The sequence below is a fragment of the Podarcis liolepis genome, assembly GCF_965112155.1.
Source record: "Podarcis liolepis genome assembly, chromosome: 3".
Taxonomy (NCBI): Eukaryota; Metazoa; Chordata; class Lepidosauria; order Squamata; family Lacertidae; genus Podarcis; species Podarcis liolepis.
Window position 1 is genome coordinate 65,772,942 of NC_139557.1, and position 22,280 is coordinate 65,795,221.

Genomic DNA, 22,280 nt, shown 5'->3' on the forward strand with positions numbered 1-22,280 from the left:
GGATCAAAGCATGCATTCCCCACCCCCCAGACATCTTTTCAGGACAAAGGGGCATACCCCTTTTACTACTGAAGGGATCCATTTCTCCTGGAACCTGTGGACAGGAGAATCCATAACAATTTTGTCTGTGTTGTGCTTACATCCTGCTTAGCTAAATTCTCGATAAAGGTATTCTTTGTAGCATCAACTTGGACTTGAGAAAATAGTGGGTTTATATGAGTGAGTGTACTAAGCATGCTGCTGTAGTTGTCACAGTAAGATGTTAACAGTTTATCTTCACCTCTTTTATGTTGTTTTTGCTGCTACAGAGGGGGCATGGCTACCTTTCTGGAGGTTGTGATAAATATTGTAGTCAGGGAAATAAGGTCTGAGTGATTGTTTCATTCAGCATTACAAACCTTTTAGCAGTAGATCAGTGTTTATTTAGAAACAATTCTATTATCTTTCTCTTAAGTAGCTCAGACCAATCTTAACAGTTCATAAAATTAGCAAGTACTGTACTTGCAGAATTGTTCCATAACTCTTGGATGCAGCACAGAGCGGGGAAAGGAGTAAAGGGAAGATGGGTCACACAATTTCACCAGTTTCTGCTATTAAACAATGCTTTGCTTATTGAGGACAATTGATAGCAATTAATAACACCATAAGCCATTTTATAGCAAACAGTAGGAAAGCTGTAGTTTTCATCTGAGTGAGCAGCAGATCATACCTATAACATTTAGGATTATGGTGTCATGCATTAAAAATGAAATGACAGCTGACTTGTTGACTGCTTCCATGGGGGGGGGGGGCAGAAATCTCAGAAAATAAATGTTTTTCCTGAGAGACATGTATCTAACGTATGTAATGGAGGAATGACTATACAAACATGAAATTTTTCTTACGTGGATAACACTTTTCTGAAGGGAAAAAAATATGCAGTCAGCATCCAGCTTATCAAGTATAGTGAGCACACACTCATCCATGGTCATGCACACTCACCCAGCGATTATACTGAGAAGCATTCCATCAGAACATGCATGAACACAGCAAAATGTACCCATATATACAATCTTCAGGGCATTTTTTGTGCATGAGAAGTTGAGAATACAGTTCACATCTGGAGTGGTCTTCAAATTGTAGGTTCACTTACATTTATTATTTACCTACTTTGGGTAATCTTTACTTGTAGCTAGATAAAAAATATCAGTAGATTTCTATAGAATATGTAAACATATGGGAACAGTTAATCATGATGGTACTTCAGAGTTGAGAAAACGGGACATTGTTAGTTGTGCTTGCATAGTAGGGTAGGACCTCCGTGACTGAAGAAAAAGGTTCCCAAAAATTACAGTTGTCACCAGTACAGCCATCAGAATTCCACTAAGGATCAAAATGTCTACTGGTAGAAGTTTTCCTCTGTCTGAAAGAAAGCAGAACGATTTCCAGAAAAGTGAATACTTTCGCACCAAATCTAATGTGTGAAATAATGTTAACCATTATAAAACTTGGAATTGCATTTGCATGCTGCTTTAAACAGAGCAGCAACGTGGATTTCACCTGCACCAGATGGCAGCAAGAGGGGAATATCCTGATCTGAGGTGTTTGCTACAAATGCATGAAGTTGCACTGTGCTTATCATTGGTCCATCTAGCCCAGTGTATTGTCTACTCTGACTAGAAATGGCTCTTCAGGATCACAGGCCGAGGTCTTTGCCGACTCTCCTTCCCTGGAGATGTTGAATATGGAACTTGCAGGCATACACATTTACTGGCCAGTCACTTAGGTGAGTTCTCAATGTGTTTAAAGTCATTCTTCTGGGAATGGAGGATGAACCACTTCTTATATTATTAACCTTAGGATTTTTTATTGATGTTGCTTAATTGCTGTTTTTTAATTTTTGCACAAAGATTTCTGCTTACTCAATAAGGTTTTCCCCCATCTCCTCCCCACATCCCCCCAGAATAGTACACGGGGGTGAGAATGTGGGTGGTTCTGTCTGGTAAGCTGAAATGATTGTTTAGGGAGGATATTCATCAAGCATGATGTTGAATTCCATCCATTATCTTTATTCTACTAGATTGGACATTTGTATGCTGCAAAAGAGAACCACTATTGTTCTCTGTAACTCTATTGAAGATTTATATTTTAAGGCATGCACTTTTTTAGCCACTTACCAACATTCGTCTCTTCATTATCTGCCACCTTTCGCTTTATAGGGCCATAAGATACCATGTGACTAGAAAAGGGTGGGACTTCTCTTTTAGTTCTGGTCAGACTGTCATCTGTGCAGTTCTAGAAAAAACGCAAACTAGTAAATATGTGTGAGCCTAAAGTGATTATCAAAGTACTGTAGTGCACAATAAGAAACCCTAGGATTACAAGTAAACCCATTTGGTTAGGTAAAAGGCTACTTAGAAAATAATGTGCCAGTCAGAATGAAAGGTATTGTTACATGCCACCCCAGTCTCTACAACATTAACACCCCAAAATGTTCTTGTTTCTCCCATAGCCACAGCCTCGGATGTCATCAATATCAGCTGTAGCTCTCTAACTTTCCCCCCTTGGTCATGTCACAGCCAACTCTAAAGACTCTACTTCCAACTCTACCTTTGCCTTCTCACTATTTATTTAGGAGTTGGAGAAAGGGGCCCTGCCCACTTGCCTTCTGGCCCTTCTCCATAGTTTTCTTAATGGGCTATTACCTTCCTTTTGCTTTCTTAATCTCCCAGCCAGTTACTACATCAGGAGACTGGCCTGGCTTAGATTTTAACCCTTGCTGGATGCAGGCAACTTGATTAACACCTACTGGAGCCAGGAATTTAGGGTGTCTAACAAACTAGTAAGTACATTGCCAAAGTTTTCCAACTCAAGTACTGAAGGGTGATATGCAGGGACATGTATGAATGTTCAGTCATAAAGTTGCTTAACACACCATGTCAGACTATTAGAATCATAAAGATGCGTAATCCACCAATCTCTTGCAATCTATCCATCATAGGAACATAGGTAGCAACCTTATATATATATACCAAGTCAGACCATTGGCCCATCTAGCTCTGTACTCCCTACACTGAGTGACAGTGGCTTTCCAGGGTATTAGGCAGAAGTCTTTCCCAGTCCTAACTTGAGGTACCAGAGATTGGACCTGGTACCTTTTGCATGCAGAACATATGTTCTAACTATGAGCTGTAGCCCATCCCCAAAGGGAAGTAGGAAGAAGATGGCAATGGGTATGACTAGAGGAAGTTAAGCATTGTGTGTGCGCGTGTGTGTGAGAGAGAAAGGTGTGTGTGTGGATGAACTGAAGGTTTACTGCAGAAGATACTGCTCAACATGGAAACCAGAAGGAATAGCAGAACAGCATTTCTTCCTTTTATGTTATGTAGAAATTTGAGATGTAGTGTCTCCTTTTTTTATGCATCTCTTTTATGAGCAAGCAAGTAATAAGTCCCATAGTGAACTAACGAGAAAACTCCCTATGATCCACATGACTCAATATTTTGGAACTCTACACTACTACTCTGTACAAAGTTCTCATTCTACATACACTGTAGACTCTTAAATTTAACTGAATGGGGCTTGTTTGCATAAGAGTCACTGTTGTTATTGGTCTGAACTGTTTTATAAGCCATCTAGTGTTAGCCTCTGATATTATAACTGTCTCTATCCAAAACATCACACTGACTTTTTCATTTTGCCCTTGCTCAGTATACAAGTGTAGTGACATTTTCATTATAGCACTAGGAAAATAAATCCTTCTCTGGAGTTTTTTCAGAACCATGACAATTGCTACTAAGGTATGCATCTATTTTCTAAAATAATTCACAAGGATACTATTCAGTCACCTACCAGTTGATGATTCAGATACAAACATTTTTAAGGAACAGTGTCATTCTGAAACAGGATATTATACTGCATCTGTTAAAAAGCCCTGCTTTAATTGCAGAAATAATTTGCTAGTTGACTGCCAGTAAAGGTCACCTAGTTATACTGCCATTGGTACTAAGTACTTTTTCAGATATGTTCCTATGACACTGCATTGTGTGTTTGAAAGGCTGTGATTCAGGTATCTGTAAAAGCAGTACATACACTATCGTCCTTAGCCCTTCTCCACCCAACCCCAAACTCCCCACTGACAATTGCATGCTCTGTTGTAACCTTCCAAATTAGGAAGGGGAGGAAGCCACAACAATCCTTGTATGCCAGATTACAGGAATTCCTCCACCACCTCTTCTCTGTCTCAACTCCAGAAACCGTTCTGATCTTCCCATGTCACAGACTCTGGGTCAGGAAGACAAACCCAGGCGGCTTCCAGTTCTGCCTTAATAAATGGTGATGCTGGATATTGATTGGATCATTCCAGCTCTGATAGAAAGAGACTGGATGAGTCATACACCCATGCTCATTATTTGATAACCTGTAGCTGTATGAGCTGGCTGCAATTAAAGCTATGAAATGATAGTTTTATCTGCAGTGATAGCTCTCGTAGCAAGAGGGAAAAAGCACAGAGGAAGATAAACAAACAAACAAAAATGAGCTCCAGTGCTTCTGATAATCAATTGTTCAGTCAGCTTTTTTTTTTTTTTAAGGATTCTCCTTCATTGGCGGCTGCAAAAACCTTTCAATTTCTTAGCTTTGACAAATCAGGATTTGTTAAATGCACACATTAACATATTTTTCTTGAAGCATTCCTACAGTTAACTCTAATCTCAAGATGACTTTTCCATTCGGAGTACTGTACTCTGATAGCTCATTCATTTCTTAAAGTTTCCACAAAATGATGAAGTGATATGTGATGAATATTCATGTGTGACACACTCCAGAAACACATGGATTGAAGTGGAACAGCACAACAGAAAATACTTGACTCTGAAGGACCAATGAGGGGGCTTCAATAGCGATGTGCAGACAAGGGCTCCTATTGAAACATCTTGTGTGCTTCTTTTTGCCTCACAGCTTGTCTCCCCAATCATTTCCCCCCCAGCCAGGCTCCCTTCCATTCAGAGTCCAGCTGCTAGAAGGAAATACCATCTTTAGCATTTTCTTTTCATTCCCTTTTACAGTAACACACCAGAACAAAAATAGCCTCAACTTTGAGTGCAAAATGCAAAGTTTTAACTCAAATTTTGAATGTGAAAATTTCCTGTAAAAAAATCAACTTACTGGTTTGCAAGCAGCTGTTGTGCCATGACAAATCTGAACTGTGCAGTGTAAGAAAACATGGTTGTATGCGATGCCAACAAATTTGAACATTTGGATCCTGAAGAGTGCTTCTTCGCCTTCTCCATTTGTTATTACTGATAGGGTTTCATCTTTTACAAATTGTGGGCAGCTAGGCAGGAACAAAACCAAAAATATATGATTACATAAAAAGCTGGCATCTCTGCAAAAAATGAATACACACATTATGGATAGACTACCTAGAAGAAACTCAGTCTTGGTGCAAAGTACTTGACTCAAAAGTATACAACTATTAGAGTGCTTTTTCAACTGTGAGCATTTCTTGCATCAAAGAGGTCTATATTGGGCATTTTTTCCCATTTTACCAGCCCTTTCAGTGTGACCAATGGTTCCCTGCTCCTCACAAGTCAGAAAAACCTTCTATGCCAAGGTACTTGGGGTTACCATTGAAGCTATGGATTCTGCCATTGTTCAAGGCTGATTTACTCAAATCATACTGTTTACATGTACAGCTTTAGAGGTACAGGCACATATGGACAAACATGTACTTGTTACATAAAGAAAGATGGGCCTGCACAAAGATGCAAAGGCACCTGCTATTTGTGAAAAATAAGCCTCTGGCTCATTTGCTTAAGAGAAGAGGAAACAGTAAGGGGGAGAGGTCAAATTCAGCACCATTCACCCAAGCAACCTTTTGCTATTACTAGCATTCTCATTACAGTCTCCCTCAGAATGTATTCTAGTATACTCAACAACAATGAGATCAATGAGTCTGATGCTGATAATACCTACACTCAACTCTTGAAGCACATCTTTGACTTCATCTGGTCAGCCTCCCCTTCACAGCAGTCACTTTGCTTTGTTTTTTAAATGAAATGGAAAGCTCAGCCCAATATGTTTTCAGAATGAGTTGTCCATTTTACCAAAGCGGGATACGAACCTGTCTCTGATAAAAGAATACTGGACAGCATGAACAGGATCCTTCGTTGGGGTAGACCAGCAGTTTTGAAGCCTAATGATTAAGTTGCCTGGGACCTGCCAAATGCAGAGACAGAACATAAACAGGGTTCTTAAGTCAGTAACTTTCAAAAGGACTAGATAGGTACACGGAGGATGAGCCTAACAATGACTGTCAGCCATGATAGCTAACAAGAAACCGTGACAACTAGATGCTGGGTACAAATAGAAGGCAGCTGTCACTAGGGCTAGACAAAGCTGTCAATTTTGGGTTCTCTCTGTTTCGTATTTTTCCAGACTTCAGTTCAGCTTGGCATATCAGTTCTGCATCAGTTTGCAAATCTTTTTTTTTTTTTAGTCCTTGCAAAAATCCACCAGTATTTTAGTGCACCTTTCTCCTAGAGATACAGATTATTGCAAGCAATTTTCTCTTCTGTATGGCCTACCCCCAAATACATGCACAGACAAAGAGTACCTACCCCACCTACAAGGTTGGTGGATGAGCGGTGTTAGGGAGTGGTGTTAGGATGGGGTATAGGTTTCTCTCTGCTGGCTTCTCCCACCAGCAGTGGCAAATGGTAAGCTCCAAATCAGGACATTTTGGAGTAGGGGTGGATGCCAACAATTTTAGTTCTCCTGGATCCAATTCCTCAGGTGTCCCCTGAGGGGCCTTATTTCGGGCCCCTGAGTTATACCATTTCCTGGCAAAAAGTGGAGAGGGGGGCGTCTTCTACCTTCACCCTTAGCTGGTGCTAGAACAGTAGGGTAGATGTGCTGCTTCATCCCTCCCCAGGCCCCTGGTTAGGATTTATCCATGAACAGTAAGGCAGAGGCCTATGGGTGAATGTAGATTCTCTGAGTTGGATATTGTTAGCTCTCAGCCTAATGCTGCTGATATCCCTATTCCCACTGGCTATCTGTCTGAAACTGTATGTTTGATAGAAAATTCATTCTCTGTTTTTTAAAAATTATGTACTTTATTATCTTCTCCCAACCACACTCCTGCAAATGGATGATAATAAAGTAAGTCACAAGTAAATAGTAACATTCAAAAATGTTCTCAGATTCGTGTTGCTTTTGCTCCCCCCCCCCCTCCTCAATGTATCTTGGCTTGTGCCTGGTGGGATGAAGCTGTCTTGCCTTTGCTTATCTACCCATCATCTCAACTCTCAGATTCATCAGGGACTCAGTAACCCCAGGTACCATTTTCACTTTGACAAATATGTTGTCCTCTAGAGTCAGAAAGGGAATGGTAGTCCACATGTCTTCAAAATGCCGGTCTTTGTACAGCATCATGGATACAGAGAAATTTCCATCTTCTGTATTTAGTGTGATGGTCCTGTCACAAACAAAGACAAATAGATATGATGGAGATGCTGAAATGACACAATTTCCATGATAATTTGTCATCATTATACACACATACACACACACACACACACACGTGTGCATGATTTACTAGGGAAGCCTAATGGTCAGGCCTGGGGCAGCTATGAAAATTACAACACTGGCATTGCAGAGCTCTTATACTGGTACTTCAGTATTATACACAAATGCCCAGGATCAGGTTGCAAGGAATGGAGCAGCTCTAGTAGCCAGTGGTGATGATACCCTTTTAAGTAAATTTGCAACTTGGCAAGCTCCTGTGACTTGGACCAGCTGCATGACAGGCAGAAGCTTTCAGCCGGTGAAAGTTTCCCAAGTATGGTGATACAACAATAACTAGATGCATGCCTGCCTTTCATGCACAGAAGCTATGCTATGGAAAACATGGTAAGTGCTCTAAGCAAGAGAGTCCCACTCGTCTCAAGGAACTTCAACAGAGCACACTTTTTATGCAGCTAACTTAGTGCAGTGATTAACCCAATATTGTCTGCATACTTCTCAAGTGACTTTAATCCAGATTTGGGATGGAGGACGAAATGAGTTCAGTTTGTATTTAAATGTGAACATATGTAATTTGCACTTCCCAAAACAATATGTGAACCAAAATGCAGCCCCTGTTCAAAATTCACACTTCTCCAAACATTACAGTGCAGTTATGCAATCAAAAAAGCATGCCCAAAGACTGCATGTTATGGAAAAGTGCACACAAAAATGCTTGCATTTGTAGGGGGGGGGGGAATACAAAAATGTATCATGTTAGGGAACATTGCTTGCAAAAATGCATATATCAGGGGAAATGGTGTACCAAAATGTGTGCATGTGGATTTAAAAATAAATAAATCACAAACTAATTTGGAAATGGTGATAACTGAATTGGAAAAATGAGAAACCATAATTTACAGATTTGTCTATTTCTAATCCAGGCACAATATTGGTACAGTGGTACATCGGGTTACATACGCTTCAGGTTACATACGCTTCAGGTTACAGACTCCGCTAACCCAGAAATAGTGCTTTAGGTTAAGAACTTTGCTTCAGGATGAGAACAGAATTTGTGCTCCGGCGGCACAGCAGCAGCAGGAGGCCCCATTAGCTAAAGTGGTACTTCAGGTTAAAAACAGTTTCAGGTTAAGTACGGACCTCCGGAACAAATTAAGTACTTAACCCGAGGTACCACTGTATACAGAAAACAACAAGGGTAACAGGCTTACCTGATATCAACACTGATTTTATTTTCTCCATTAGGTTGCTGTACCATATAATTAATAGGATATCGGCAGGCAAATGTGATATTGATAAAAGTTCTTGTGATTATATCAGAGAGGTGGTTCTGTATGGTGTTGATGAAAATAATATGTGCACCATCGGAATCCTGCAAGTTAATAAAACACAAAAATATTCCAGTAAGTCCCAAAATTTAAGTTGATAGGAAAATAATAATGTAGTGGCAGTGGGAACTGAAGGTTGCTCTGAAGCTGTGCTTCCAGACTTGGAAGCTTTGCTCCTTAACCAACTAGAGCAGGCATAGGCAAACAAGGCCCTCCAGATGTTTTGGGACTACAACTCCCATGATCCCTAGCTAACAGGACCAGTGGTCAGGGATGATGGGAACTGTAGTCCCAAAACATCTGGAGAGCCGAGTTTGCCTACGCTTGAACTAGAGCACCCAGTAAGGAAAGGAAGATCCTCACTGATGTCTTATCAAAGGTCCATTGAGCAGAGCCCCAGACCCAGGTCAGTTCTTAGCCATTCTGCTCTCCCAGTTCAAAGAAAGAGATTAAGGATCACACAAGTAATAGCATATTCTTACTGGGCAGGGAGACGGGAGAGGCACTAGAGACCTCTACAGACTGCTTCTGTCCTTGAACCCAGATGTGTAGTGAAATACTGCGATAAGTCACAAATGCACTTGGGGGATTTTGGTATTGGTATAGTTTCTGCCGCCCTAGAATGGCCACATCCACATAATATATTTTAAGGCACATTTAAAACACATGGCTTCACCCAAAGAATCTTGAGACCTCTAGTTTAGCCCTTACAGAGCTACTTTCCAGCACCCTTAGCAAACTACAGATCCCAGGGTTATTTGAGGGAAGTCGTGTCTTTTAATGTATGGTCTGAAGGTGACCAATGTTTAACCAATGTTTTTTTGCTTAAAATAATAGAATCCAATAGTATCATGGAACTTTTGAACTGTTTTAATATTGTATTTTTAAACTGTTGTAACCTGCCCTGGGACCTTATCATGAAGGACATGTAAGAAACGGAATACATAAAAAACAACACCACGCACACACACACTTCTGCAAACACAATCAAGTTGCAGCATTTCTCAACCTGTGGGTCCCCAGATGTTGTTGAACTACAACTTCCATCACCCCTAGCTAGCAAGGCCAGAGCTCAGGGATGATGGGAGTTGTAGTCCAACAACATCTGGGGACCCACAGGTTGAGAACTGCTGAAAGCTGCATATAAATCTATGCCACCTCTGAATGATTCACATGTTAATCTGGTTCTTGGTATTTTGGCTATTCTCAATCAGTTTCTAAAAGGCAGGAATGATGTTTTTGTGGTTTACATTATGAATAGAGACAAAGCAGATGATTATTTAGTTCCATATAGAATTTAATGTGTGTGAGATTCTGTCATTCTTCAAAAGCTGTTCTTTCATATACTAAATAAGCAGGATACAAGAGGATAAATGCAGTGTACAGAGAAGGTATGTAAAAAGTCATAAGACTACAGCAACATCTTTTGCATATTACCATTCGTGTTCCACAGTCTGTGAAGTTGGTCTTAATGCTGAATATGTAGAGGTTTCCTACTTGAGTACCATGACATGCTGGGTCATTAAGGTGTAAATCAGAGACCTGCAAAGGAAAAACCTTTCTTTTTCCTTTTAATTTTACAATATAATTCTCAACACAATTTTAGATTATGTTTACAATTGCACTAGCTAATCAGCATATCCTTGGCCCTGACACCTGTCATTTCACTTGGCAGCATGGCATTATTGCATGAAAAATGCCTCATTTGCCTTCTGGGACTCACAGTCATCAAGATACAATCTTACCAAGTGCCAACCTGCCTTCTATCGACAGGTACATTCTATCATGTGATAGTAACAATTTTGGGGGGAGTGAAAATCCATTCATGTGATGTAGCCTATGATCCCATTAGGAGCTGGACACAGAGAAAGCAGCAGCGTGAGAAAAATCTACCCCTCTTTCAAAAGGCACTTCCCCTGAATTTTCTGAGTACAGCTAAAATATTTCATGGTTGAAGGCACTAAGAAAGGCCTGGCATTTCCCTAATATTTTGATGTGGTGTAGTCTGCAATGTACCAGCTCACATTTTATCATCGTCTGGCTGGCATCTCCCAGAAATTAGAATATAAAGCATATGACGATGAAGATAGCGGAAGAGCTCTACAGATAAGATCTGGATAAATAATGTTCCCTTATGCTACAGTTCTAGAAACTAGAGGCAACAAAATGGGCTATTAGCCACAATTCTTTATGAGCTCCTCTGGGTTATTGAATTGTAATAAGAAAAAGGAAAGCATCCAGAAAACCCCCCAAATGAGATATACAGTGGTACCTCAGGTTAAGTACTTAATTTGTTCCGGAGGTCTGTTCTTAACCTGAAACTGTTCTTAACCTGAAGCACCACTTTAGCTAATGGGGCCTCCTGCTGCTGCTGCGCTGCCGGAGCACGATTTCTGTTCTCAACCTGAAGCAAAGTTCTTAACCTGAAGCAATATTTCTGGGTTGGCGGAGTCTGTAACCTGAAGCATATGAAACCTGAAGCGTATGTAACCCGAGGTACCACTGTACAACAAAATGTTGCACTGTGGAGTATTCCTGTTCAGGGGGCCAGCCATGCACTTCCATTCTCACCTCCTCACCACCACACACAACAGTCAGCATTCATGGGAACTCAGTCCTCCTTGGGCTGTCTTTGGGTCCCCCCCCCCCCACTCCTTGTTGGGTCCCCCCCCATTTTTTTTGTTTGCAATTCTACAGACTTCAGGGTCCCTCCCGTGTGTGTGTGTGTGTGCAGTGGTTGCTAAATATGCATTGGCACTCACACATCCAAAATAAAGGGGATTACCTCATGTTAAAGTGACTGAATGGATTTTTTTTAAAATTAAAATTTTAAAATCACAGTACTTACTAATATTGGAGGGTTCTTTGACAGGAAGAATGCACTCGGAATTTCTACTTCAATCAGGTCCTTAGTACATATGATGGTCTCGTTGATTTCTGTGTCTGTATGTAAAAACACTGCTTGTTAAAGGGGAAAGAATGGGAGGAAAAGTCCCAGCTTTCTGGTGTGTGTGTGTGTGTGTGTGTGTGTGTGTAATCTGCATGTGTGTATGTACAGAGTTTGAATCTGGATCGCTGAAAAGCAAAGGTGAAATTCCAAAGGAAATATTATTCTTGGGATACATTCTAGAATACAGGTTAGTGAATATCAGTGAATTCTGTGACTTCCCAGAACACTTGAAGAAGAGGAAGAGTTTGGATTTGATATCCCGCTTTATTACTACCCTAAGGAGTCTCAAAGCGGCTAACATTCTCCTTTCCCTTCCTCCCCCACAACAAACACTTTGTGAGGTGAGTGAGGCTGAGAGACTTCAGAGAAGTGTGACTGGCCCACGTTCACCCAGCAGCTGCATGTGGAGGAGCGGAGAAGCGAACCCGGTTCACCAGATTACGAGTCCACCGCTCTTAACCACTACACCACACTGGCTCTCTTTGGGATTCTTACCAAAGTTAAAGCCCAAATCAGATGCACTGGCTGCAGTTCAGAACTCACGTGTGCATGACCAGTTTTTCCCTAGCAGAGTACCGGTTTCTTAGCAATTTCAAAAAATGGCATAGCCCTACTTGTAATGTGGGGCCTTATTACCCAGTTGCAAACATTGTCAGTCACTCATGTCCAATTCTTACAATAATTACTACTATTCTGGGAAAGCAAACACTTCTGTATAGCCCAGTCTTATGACCCACTGCAATAAAGATATCGCCTCGTGTCTTCAGTTTTATTGTGTATTCTTCAGTATAGCTGAAATGCTAAACTAGTTTAATGGTATCTAGGATTAGACCAGATTGTCCCAGCTGTGGAACAGCTACAGTGCCTGTTTCTTCACTGAGGATACCAGTTGTTGCTGCTTATCCAAGCTTGGTTTTTTTTGGCAGGTGTAGTGACAGAATTCTTGCCTTGCTATAAGATACAGGAATATTGTGGGTGAAATATCTGATGGTGTTTCCTGCTTGGCAGGGGGTTGGACTCGATGGCCCTTGTGGTCTTTTCCAACTCTATGATTCTATGATTCTATGAAAGCTATTCCATCTGCAGGAGCAGTTCAATAGGTTTTGATGTCTATGATGGGAAATCATATTCCTGCTTGTGATGGAGGCAAACTGGAGTTTCCCCAGACTTGGATCCTTCCACATTTGAGCCTGACTTATATTGTAGGACAGCCTGCCAGAGCTGTCAGTCAGTCTTCCCTCCCTTCTTACCATTCCTTTCCTTCCCCCAAACTCACTTGGCAGTAGTTTGACCCCAGCAAGAGCTCGTGATGGATCTGAGTAAGGCTTGCCTCTCTCCCTGGCACATACAGTGCTCCAACAGCTGAGTAAAAAACACAAGAGAGCTTGTAAACCAGAGTCCTCCAGGGTGTGGACTCAAGATACTTGGGGTAATTACATTTCACAGCTCCCCTGATGTCTAGAACTCAACAGCAGCCTCAATGATGCAAGAGCTGCTGGAAAACATGGCTTCCCAAACTCTCTTTCACAGGTGGGTTGAGGGATCTGAAGAGAGTGGTTTTAAAGGAGGTGTTTTGACCTGTTGCGTTCCTGATTATGAGGATCATTACAGAGTTTACAAATGTGAGGGGGAGTAAGCTATTTTCTAGTTTTATTGGGCTTTTTGAAGATAGCTAGTTTTGTTGAGTCCCATTCTATTGATTTTCTGGTCAATCTCTTGTAGATATGAGTCAATATGGGGCGAGGTCTTCCACATCTCCAATAAGTGGCAACATCAGATTAAATCCAACTCAATGGTGTAATGTTGGAAAGTGTTGATCACTTCTCCTACCTGGGCAGTTATCTTTCCACAAGGACTGACATTGATGCCAAAATCCAGCATTGCCTGAGCAGTGTGAGCTTTCTCCCAGTTGAAGTGCAGAGTGTTTGAGGACTGGGACATTTGCAGGGAAAACAAAATGCTTGTTTACAAAGCTATTATACTACCAACCTTACTGTAGGTTTGTGAAACATGGACCACTTATAAACGCCACCTCCAACTCCTCGAAAGATTCCATCAGTGATGTCTCCGGAAAAAATTACACATCATTTGGGAAGACAGGTGAACTAATACCAGTGTACTGGAAGAAGCAAAGATCACCAGTGTTGAAGCAATGATTCTTCAACAACAACTTCGTTGGACTGGTCATGTTGTGCGGATGCCTGATGATCATCTTCCAAAGCAACTACTCTATTCCAAACTTAAAAATGGAAAGCGTAATGCTGCTGGTCAACAAAAGAAGTTTAAAGACTGCCTCAAGGCAAATCTAAGAAAATGTAGTATAAACACCAACAATTGGGAAACTTGCCTGCGACTGCTCCAATTGGAGATCAGCTTTTACCAAAGGTGTCATGGGCTTTGAAGGCACTCAAACTCAGGACGCAAGGGAGAAACATGCTAAGAAGAAGGCACACTTGGCAAATCCACATCGTGATCAGCTCCCACCCAGAAACCAATGTCCCCACTGTGGAAGGATGTGTGGATCCAGAATTGGGCTCCACAGTCACTTAGGGACTCATTGTTAAAACTGTGTTTATAGAAGACAATCTTACTCAGCTACGAGTGATCGCCAAAGAAGATGAAGAAGATAATGGGAGACTAGTGTTTCCTCAATAATTTGCTGTATGAGTCACTGCCTTAAGTGTTTAGGTCACTATAGAGTCGAGAGTCTACTTGTGTTGGGCTATCTTGATAGCAAATCCTGTTTCTGTATTCCAGGTCAAATCAGCTGCAGGGCTTTTCATAAAACACATTTGTTTTTGGATGCAATGGAAGTATCTTCAGAACACTAATTAACTTTGGCCTTTCAGAAATTGTATATTTATTAGACTCAAATAATGTTAACAGAGCTTTTGGCTGATTGATTCTTGAAGCATCACAGAGCAGGTTCCATTGAAGGTCCTTACTTACTAATGGTCTGCTGAAATGTCACAGAGGTTATTGGCTTGAAAGAAATATAATTTACATTCAGGAAAGAATTGCTAGCCTTTGGGTGGCTAAAATGGAAGGTGAATTAGCACATTGCTTTCAGTGGTTGATCAGTGTGTATTGAAAGCCTAATCTTAGCACAAAATTGTTTTCAGAGATGAATGATTAATCTAGATTGTCAGATTTCTATCAGCTGGAAGATGAGGTTAGCAAATGAGGCCTCAGAGGGAGGGGAAGGGATGGAAAATACCCCCTGCCCAAACCCCTAAACTATTATTACTGTCTCAGGTTTTGTTTGTTTGTTTTTTGAATCCTGAAAATAAATTTGAGCTGTAGTCTAGAACTGATGTCACAATGGAAGAACACTGAACTGATCTATCCCTGAATTAGTAAGTGGTCTACAATGCAGTTTATAGAGTGGTTTACAATATACTGCTGCTGCTGCTACTACTACTAATTTTATTATTTATACCCTGCCAATCTGGCTGTGTTCCCCAAGCCACTCTGGGCAGCTTATAGCATATCTAAAAACATAATAAAAACATCAAGCATAAAAAACCTCCTGAAACAGGGCTGCCTTTAGATGTCTTCTAAAAGTTGTGTAATTCTTTATCTCCTTGACATCTGAAGGGAGGATATTCCACAGGGAGGGCACCACTACTGAGAAGGCCCTCTGTCTAATGGTTCCCTATAACTTCACTTTTCACAGTGAGGGAACCAGCAGAAGACCCTCAGAGGAGGACCTCAGTGTCTGGACCGAGACCGTTTAGGGCTTTAAAGGTCAGCACCAACACTTTGAATTGTGCTCGGAAACATAGTGGGGGCCACTGAAGATCCTTTAGGACTGGTGTTATATAGTCTTGGTGGCCACTCCCAGTCACCAGTCTAGCTGCTGCATTCTGGATTAGTTGTAGTTTGAGAGTCACCTTCAAAGGCAGCCCCTTGTAGAGCACATTGCAGTAGTCCAAGCGAGAGATAACTAGAGCATGCACCACTCTGGTGAGACAGTCTGTGGGCAGATAGGGTCTTAGCCTGCATACCAGATGGAGCTGGTAGACAGCTGCCCTGGACATAGAAAGGGTTTCAGTCTTAGATGTATAATGCAAAATAAAAAGTTGAACAAATGGAACAAACATATGAAAAATCTGATTAAATAATAACTATTCTACGAAAATATTCTAATAAAAATATTTCTAAAACATTTATAGTGTTTTTTAATGTAAAATGTAGAACAGAGTGGGCTATTTTATGGATTCAGCAGAAACTGTAGATTTTTTAAATGGAGTGACACCTGTGTTATTCTAAAATCAGTAATAAAGAAGCCCTATGAATTATAAGAAAAATATGTTGTTGTGTATCCAAGGATCAGGGAAAATATTGTTGTGTCTCTTTATTCACTATCAAACTTTATCTGGAGGACTTATGCCCAAAGGCTGGTGGGCCAGCTTTCAAGAATTTACCCTACTTGTCCACATGTAAAATGATGGGATCAGAATTACTCCTGTTATCATGTTCCCAGAGTTTTCTTGAAAGAAGCTAGAGCTTTGCAGCTGTCAGTCTGTCTGTAAAGCTGCCAAGAAGCAGCAGTTAATTTACGGGAAGGGAAGAGAGTGCCAGCAAAAATCCTGAACAACAGCATGTGCAGAATTATTCTGAACATGACCGTGCTGTACTGATGGAAAGTGACTAGGCACAATTCATCTTAGGATTCATGTACCTTTAACAGTTGTGTGATAGCATGGATGTCAATAGATGTAGCCTCTCTCACCCTTGAAGCATTGGAGCACAGGGGTTCCAACAGAATTTTCTGTACCCAGTCCACTGTGTGGAGTTTAGGCCCTTTGTCCTACTTGCAAAAGAGGAGAGAGATTTGCATAACATTTACAGATGCATTGTGTCATATGCAAATTTGTAACCTCTTTTGCAGGTGGATTGGAGGGTCCAAAAATAAATCTTCTGCCACACACAACAAAAAATGTCTGACAGAGAATGTCAGCAGGTGAAGCTTTCCCCAATTGTATGTCCATACTAAAAAATGCTTAACCTGTTGATTTTTAGCTGCCATTCAGCTCTTAAAGGCACAAGAACCCTGCGTTCCCCCAATGCCAACCCTAAACCTACACTGCGACCCTGTACTCTCTTACCTGGGAATAAACCCTATTAAACAGCAAAGACTCAATAGTAGACATGTATAAAATTCAGCTGCAATAGTGAATTCTTGATGCATGTCTGGTCTTTAGCTTTAAATGTGCTTTGCAAAGTTTTCCCATTTGTTATTTTGCAGTGGGCGGGATTCTATAGCATCCACCTGCACTTCTTGTGTGGCAGGATTTGCAGAAAATAACTTCTAGAGTACTATACTAAAATTAACCCATCACCAGGAAACGTGCATCTCTAGTTTCTAGGCAAAAAAGGAAGGGCACACTATAGAAATTTCAAGGAGTACAAAATGAGACAGAAGCAGGAAAAGTGCATTAAGGACAAAGTGAAAAGAGTGGATCCTAAGGACCCAGGGATTTCTATCACCTGGCGTTCAAACTCCTTAATAACCTTTCTGACCTCACTTATTGTCTAAAACACTGAAAGATGGGAGCAGCCAAGTTGGCTCATCTCACATAAATTGCTTAGAAGGGAGCCTGCAGAATTTGCTTCATAACTTTCCAGGAGGGATCAATTCTACATCCCCCCCCCCCCAAAGACAACTCAGACTAACTTGTGTTCCCTCTTCTGAACTTTCACAAATGTTAATGGCCTAGGAGTCCTCTCCTTGAATGCAAGACTAGAGAATCATTTTTTGTCTGTCACGGTCACATTCCCACAAAGGTAATCTTTGTGATGGTGAGAGGCACCAAAGCCAGTGCTGGAAAGTTTGCAGCATTATAGAGTGCTGTGTGTTTGTTTTCGCCCTAATCCCTCCATCTCATTTTCTCCCTTGCCACAAGTCTGAGCTGATTACTTGCAGAGGATTTCCCCTCCTCCTTTCTTCCCTCCATTTTTATTTGTGCCCCTCCTCCCACTTTTTGCTCCCTCACTCTTTCCCCCAGCTTACATGAAGGAGGGCTGGCATTTGTGTTTCTTAGGGTTCATCCTTGCTCCTCAAGAAAGCTTGCATTCCTTAGACCAGGAAAATTGGATTTTAAAATGTCACCCAGATACTTTTTCTCTCAGTTTAGACTATTATTAAAACTGGGGACATCAGTAGTAGCCTAAAATCACAAGCCTTACATGGTAGTTTATTATAACCAGCAAATTTATATTAACCTTTTAAAGAACGTATTTCAATAAGTGATACTTACCCATTGAGGCAAGCAGTTTCAGGAATTTCCGACCAGGTACTTTAACAGTGTATTATTTATTCTAACATCTATTAACTGTCACAAAGCTGGTGTGCAAATCCAGGCCAATTCTTATTACTAACATTGATTCAATAGAAAAGGTGACTTTGTAATTTTTAAAAAACCTGTTAAGATAGATACTGAACCTTTGCCATAACGCATAGAAACATCAAAGTGTGCTGCAAGCTATGTTTTCAAAGCTACATTTTGATAAATGCATTTAAAGTGCAGGTATAAGACAAAGGTAAATTTATAATTGGACCAATAATATCACAGAAGATCTAGTCACTGTTTCAAAGTAGATTCCTCCTGAGAGAACTCACCCTCCCCAGTGTTGGTCCCGCTTGAAGACATCAGCAGAGAAGCCACCAAGAGGGCAGAGAAGGGCATTTTGCAAGGTCCCATCACAACCGAAATTTCCTCAAAGAGCACCAGCCAGGAACTTGAACAGAGACTTCCCGCCCTTTCAACTTGGTCTCTTGGATGAGGGTTTGGATGAGGGTGTGGTGGTAAATGGTTCCTCACGGCTTTTACCCTGTGGTGTTTCTCCCCTCCCTTTCTAAACTTGAATGCCTCCTGCCTGAAGACGCAAGGGTGTTCTGGGTCCAACAATAGGATTCCACAGAGATAGCCACTGGAGACCATGATTACTCTTGCCAAAGTCACCACCTATTTTAGAGCTGAATTCTCCCCAAGAAGAAAACCCTTCCCCCCCCACCTCACATTTTTGTCTTTACTATGGCAGCCGCTTAGCACACCCTTTATCTGGGAGGAGGAGGACCTCCCTCGACTCCCTTTGGGATTCTCCCTCTGAGTGTTTTATATGCTTCCATTCTGCTCTGCAGAAGGGCAGTAAATGATTTACAGCTCCTTGTTTATTTATGCATTCATTTAGGTTGTTGTTGTTTCTTGGGAATAAAGGCACAAAATAACAGAAGACACTAACACCATCCCCACAGAAGACAAAGCATGAATTGGAAATAATGTCCTAATTTTCTTGATGGGCAATGTAAATAAATAAATGCCTTTCTAAAAGAGGCGAGAGTTTTCTCAAAGGAAAAAAGCAGCATCACTTTCAAAATGATGCTATTAACCTGAAAGAATGTGTACTTCTCTCAAGTCACTGTCTTCCGTTATTTTCAGGCAATGACCCCAACCATTTCTATGGAAAGAATTTCAGCGGGAAATACAGCGGCTATAGCTGCCTGTAGAATATGAGGGAGACAAACCTAAAGTTTTAACGGGCCCAATATAATGTTGGATTGTCAAGAGTTGCCAAGCCGCTTTTTGAATTGTCTGTTGCAGCCCATGGAATTGTATTGGACCTAACAACTGTTTGGAGTTTTATGTTAATGAGTTTTAGAGGGCAGGTGTTCACCCACAGCAGTAGTATGAGGTAAAAGGATTTTGGAAGATTATCAGTAGAGAATGATGCCAAAATATCATTCAGAATCCAAATGACAGTAAAACAAGTTCCGAGAGACCCTAGATTCTCACACCCAATTCTGCAAATCAAACTGCTTTGGAATCTGAGTTTTCAGAAGATGCTTGCAATCTAATGTTTGGAAAGGAGGTGACCAGTTGTTCAAAAGAGGGGAGGGGAATCCAAAGTTAGTGCAAAGTTAGTGTTAAAAAAAAATCAATGTCAGTTGGACCACTCAAGGGCAAGTAGTACAATAATAATTTTATTTAGTATATAGTTATGTGTAATGCTTTAGCGCTGAATGATGTAGGAATAGCAATAAAGGTTGCAATCCCATAAACACTTATTTTGGACTAAGCTCCCTTGACCTCAGTGACGCTTACTTCTGAGTGAACATGAAGATTAGGGTTTAAAGCAAATAAAGAAGATTTAGGAAGAAAATCCACTACCATTAGTTGATCAAATTTTGGACTAATTCAGTGGGAACATTCCTCCTGATACAAATAGCAGCATTGGAAGGTGGAGAATCATGGTGAGATCATAGCGGAAGGGTGATTGTGAGAGTGTGTAATTAATGCATTTGTATTTAATGTCACATTGATAGTTTGGCCCCTTTACTGCTAGTCTTGGGTCCAAGACTAAACATGTACAGTTAACAATTTATTGCACTCCCTGCATCTCATTGGTACTCAAACACGGCAAATGATTAGCTTTCTCTGACTGTAGTCTTTACTTGTAGGCACAACAAACTCTTAATTCAACTGGGAAAAGGAAGAATTAAAAGCCTTGCTTGTGTTTTAATCTAGGCAAACTTCCTCCTTTTGTCAGCAGGAGGAATCCCTCAGTTAACCTAGCCAGGAATGACAACTCTAGACATTACGATCACAGTAACTAGGTTACAAAGTTAGTAACAGAAAGGCTATTCCCAGGAGCAATGGTTCCAAACTGAACTCTGGAACCACTTTCATTATAGAACTCTAAGGAATGTAAATCTTCAAACTTTTAAACCCTCTCCTTTCTTCAGTGTACTATATAATTTAAACTCAGCAATAGACCAAATTAAATATGATGCTTTGGATGCTCCAAACAAAAGAGCTAGCATTCAGCGTGGGTCCATTAGTGGTTTATAAGATAAGCCACCTCTTTCTTGATTATATTGACTGATGGGAAAGATGAGGCATCTTCACAGTCAACAGTCTGCCTGACACTTTAATGTGAACACATATGTTTAGGTTTATTCGATTTCTTAGGCACCCTTTTTTGAAAAAAAGGGGAAAAGATGTTACAGTAAATAAAATACATGAAAGTAAAAACAAGAGCAGTACAACACCCAGAACGTACGAAAACCACACTCCCCATCCCCAAGTGAGAAATTACCGGGAATAATCCAGTCAGAGTTCTGGATTGCTGCCTAAAACATTTTAAAAAGAAGAAGAGAAGAGTTTGGATTTGATATCCCGCCTTTCACTCCCCTTCAGGAGTCTCAAAGCGGCTAACAATCTCCTTTCCCTTCCTCCCCCACAACAAACACTCTGTGAGGTGAGTGGGGCTGAGAGACTTCAAAGAAGTGTGACTGGCCCAAGGTCACCCAGCAGCTGCATGTGGAGGAGCGGAGACGCGAACCCGGTTACCCAGATTACGTGACTACCGCTCTTAACCACTACACCACACTGGCTTGCTATGGTTCAAGGAGGATAAAAATAACTTACTTAGATTGTCACTTGTCTGAAGTATGACCTTGCCTACAAAGGTAGGCAGGTCCCAATGAAAGACTGAACAGAAATCAGTGGTGTTTCCATCTTACAGCAGTGGACAAAATTGTGACCCACAACAATTTATTCCAAATCCTCAACAAATCACGCATGAAGAAGCCATTTCAGGTTCATGAGGACCAGGTGTGCAACCTGGGGGTCATTTTGGATTCACAGCTGCCCATGGAGACACAGGTTAATTCTGCATCCAGGGCAGCTGTCTACCAGCTCTACCTGTTACATAGGCTGAGACCCTACCTGCCTGCGCACTGTCATGCCAGAGTGGTGCATACTCAGGTTATCTCCCGCTTGGACTACTGCAATGTGCTCTATGTGGGGCTATCTTTGAAGGTGACTTGGAAACTACAACTAATCCAGAATATGGCAGCTAGACTGGTGACTGGGAGCAGCCACTAGGACCATATAACACCAGTCCTAAAGGATCTACGCTGGCTCCCGGCACATTTCCAAGCACAATTCAAAGTGTTGGCACTGACCTTTAAAGCCCCAAATGACCTTGGTTATGTATACCCAAATGAGCATGCTCACCCCCATCATTCAGCCCGGACACTGAGGTCCAGCTTCAAGGGCCTTCTGGCAGTTTCCTCATTGCAAGAAGTGAGGTTACAGGGAACTGGCCAGCGGGCCCCTGGTAGTGGGGCTCATACTGTGGAACACCTTCTCATCAAATGTTTAGATAAATAACTATACAACTTGTAGAAGACACCTGAAGGCAGCCCTGTATAGGGAAGCTTTTTATGTTTGATGTATCTGTTTTTATATCTGTTGGAAGCTGCCCAGAGTGGCTGGGGCAACTCAGTCAAATGGGTACAGTACAAATAATAAAATTATCATTATTATTAGGGAAACCTCTATTGACCGTTGAAAGCACAAGTTCTGTTAGAGTATAATTTCTACAGTACATACTCCGATTGTGAATTTCTAAAACAAGCAGTTTTGTTACTAATCTTCCTGCTTGATAAGCAGTATCATTATTTTGGAAACAACACTCTTATTAAA

At 41.1% G+C, this 22,280-nt stretch overlaps 1 protein-coding gene across 1 annotated transcript; it reads right to left on the minus strand.

Moving 5' to 3' along the window:
* Positions 1 to 40: 40 nt before the first annotated feature.
* On the minus strand, positions 41 to 18,731 carry LOC310702426 (pancreatic secretory granule membrane major glycoprotein GP2-like; the record flags this gene model as incomplete). The annotated part of the gene is made up of 9 exons (XM_083493903.1): positions 41 to 1,402; positions 2,157 to 2,274; positions 5,146 to 5,314; positions 6,104 to 6,198; positions 7,324 to 7,459; positions 8,718 to 8,878; positions 10,272 to 10,376; positions 11,683 to 11,777; positions 18,410 to 18,731. 9 exons carry the CDS (start codon positions 18,729 to 18,731, stop codon positions 1,230 to 1,232), a joined length of 1,374 nt encoding a protein of 457 aa, XP_083350029.1. The 3' UTR covers positions 41 to 1,229.
* Between the last annotated feature and the right edge of the window lie 3,549 nt (positions 18,732 to 22,280).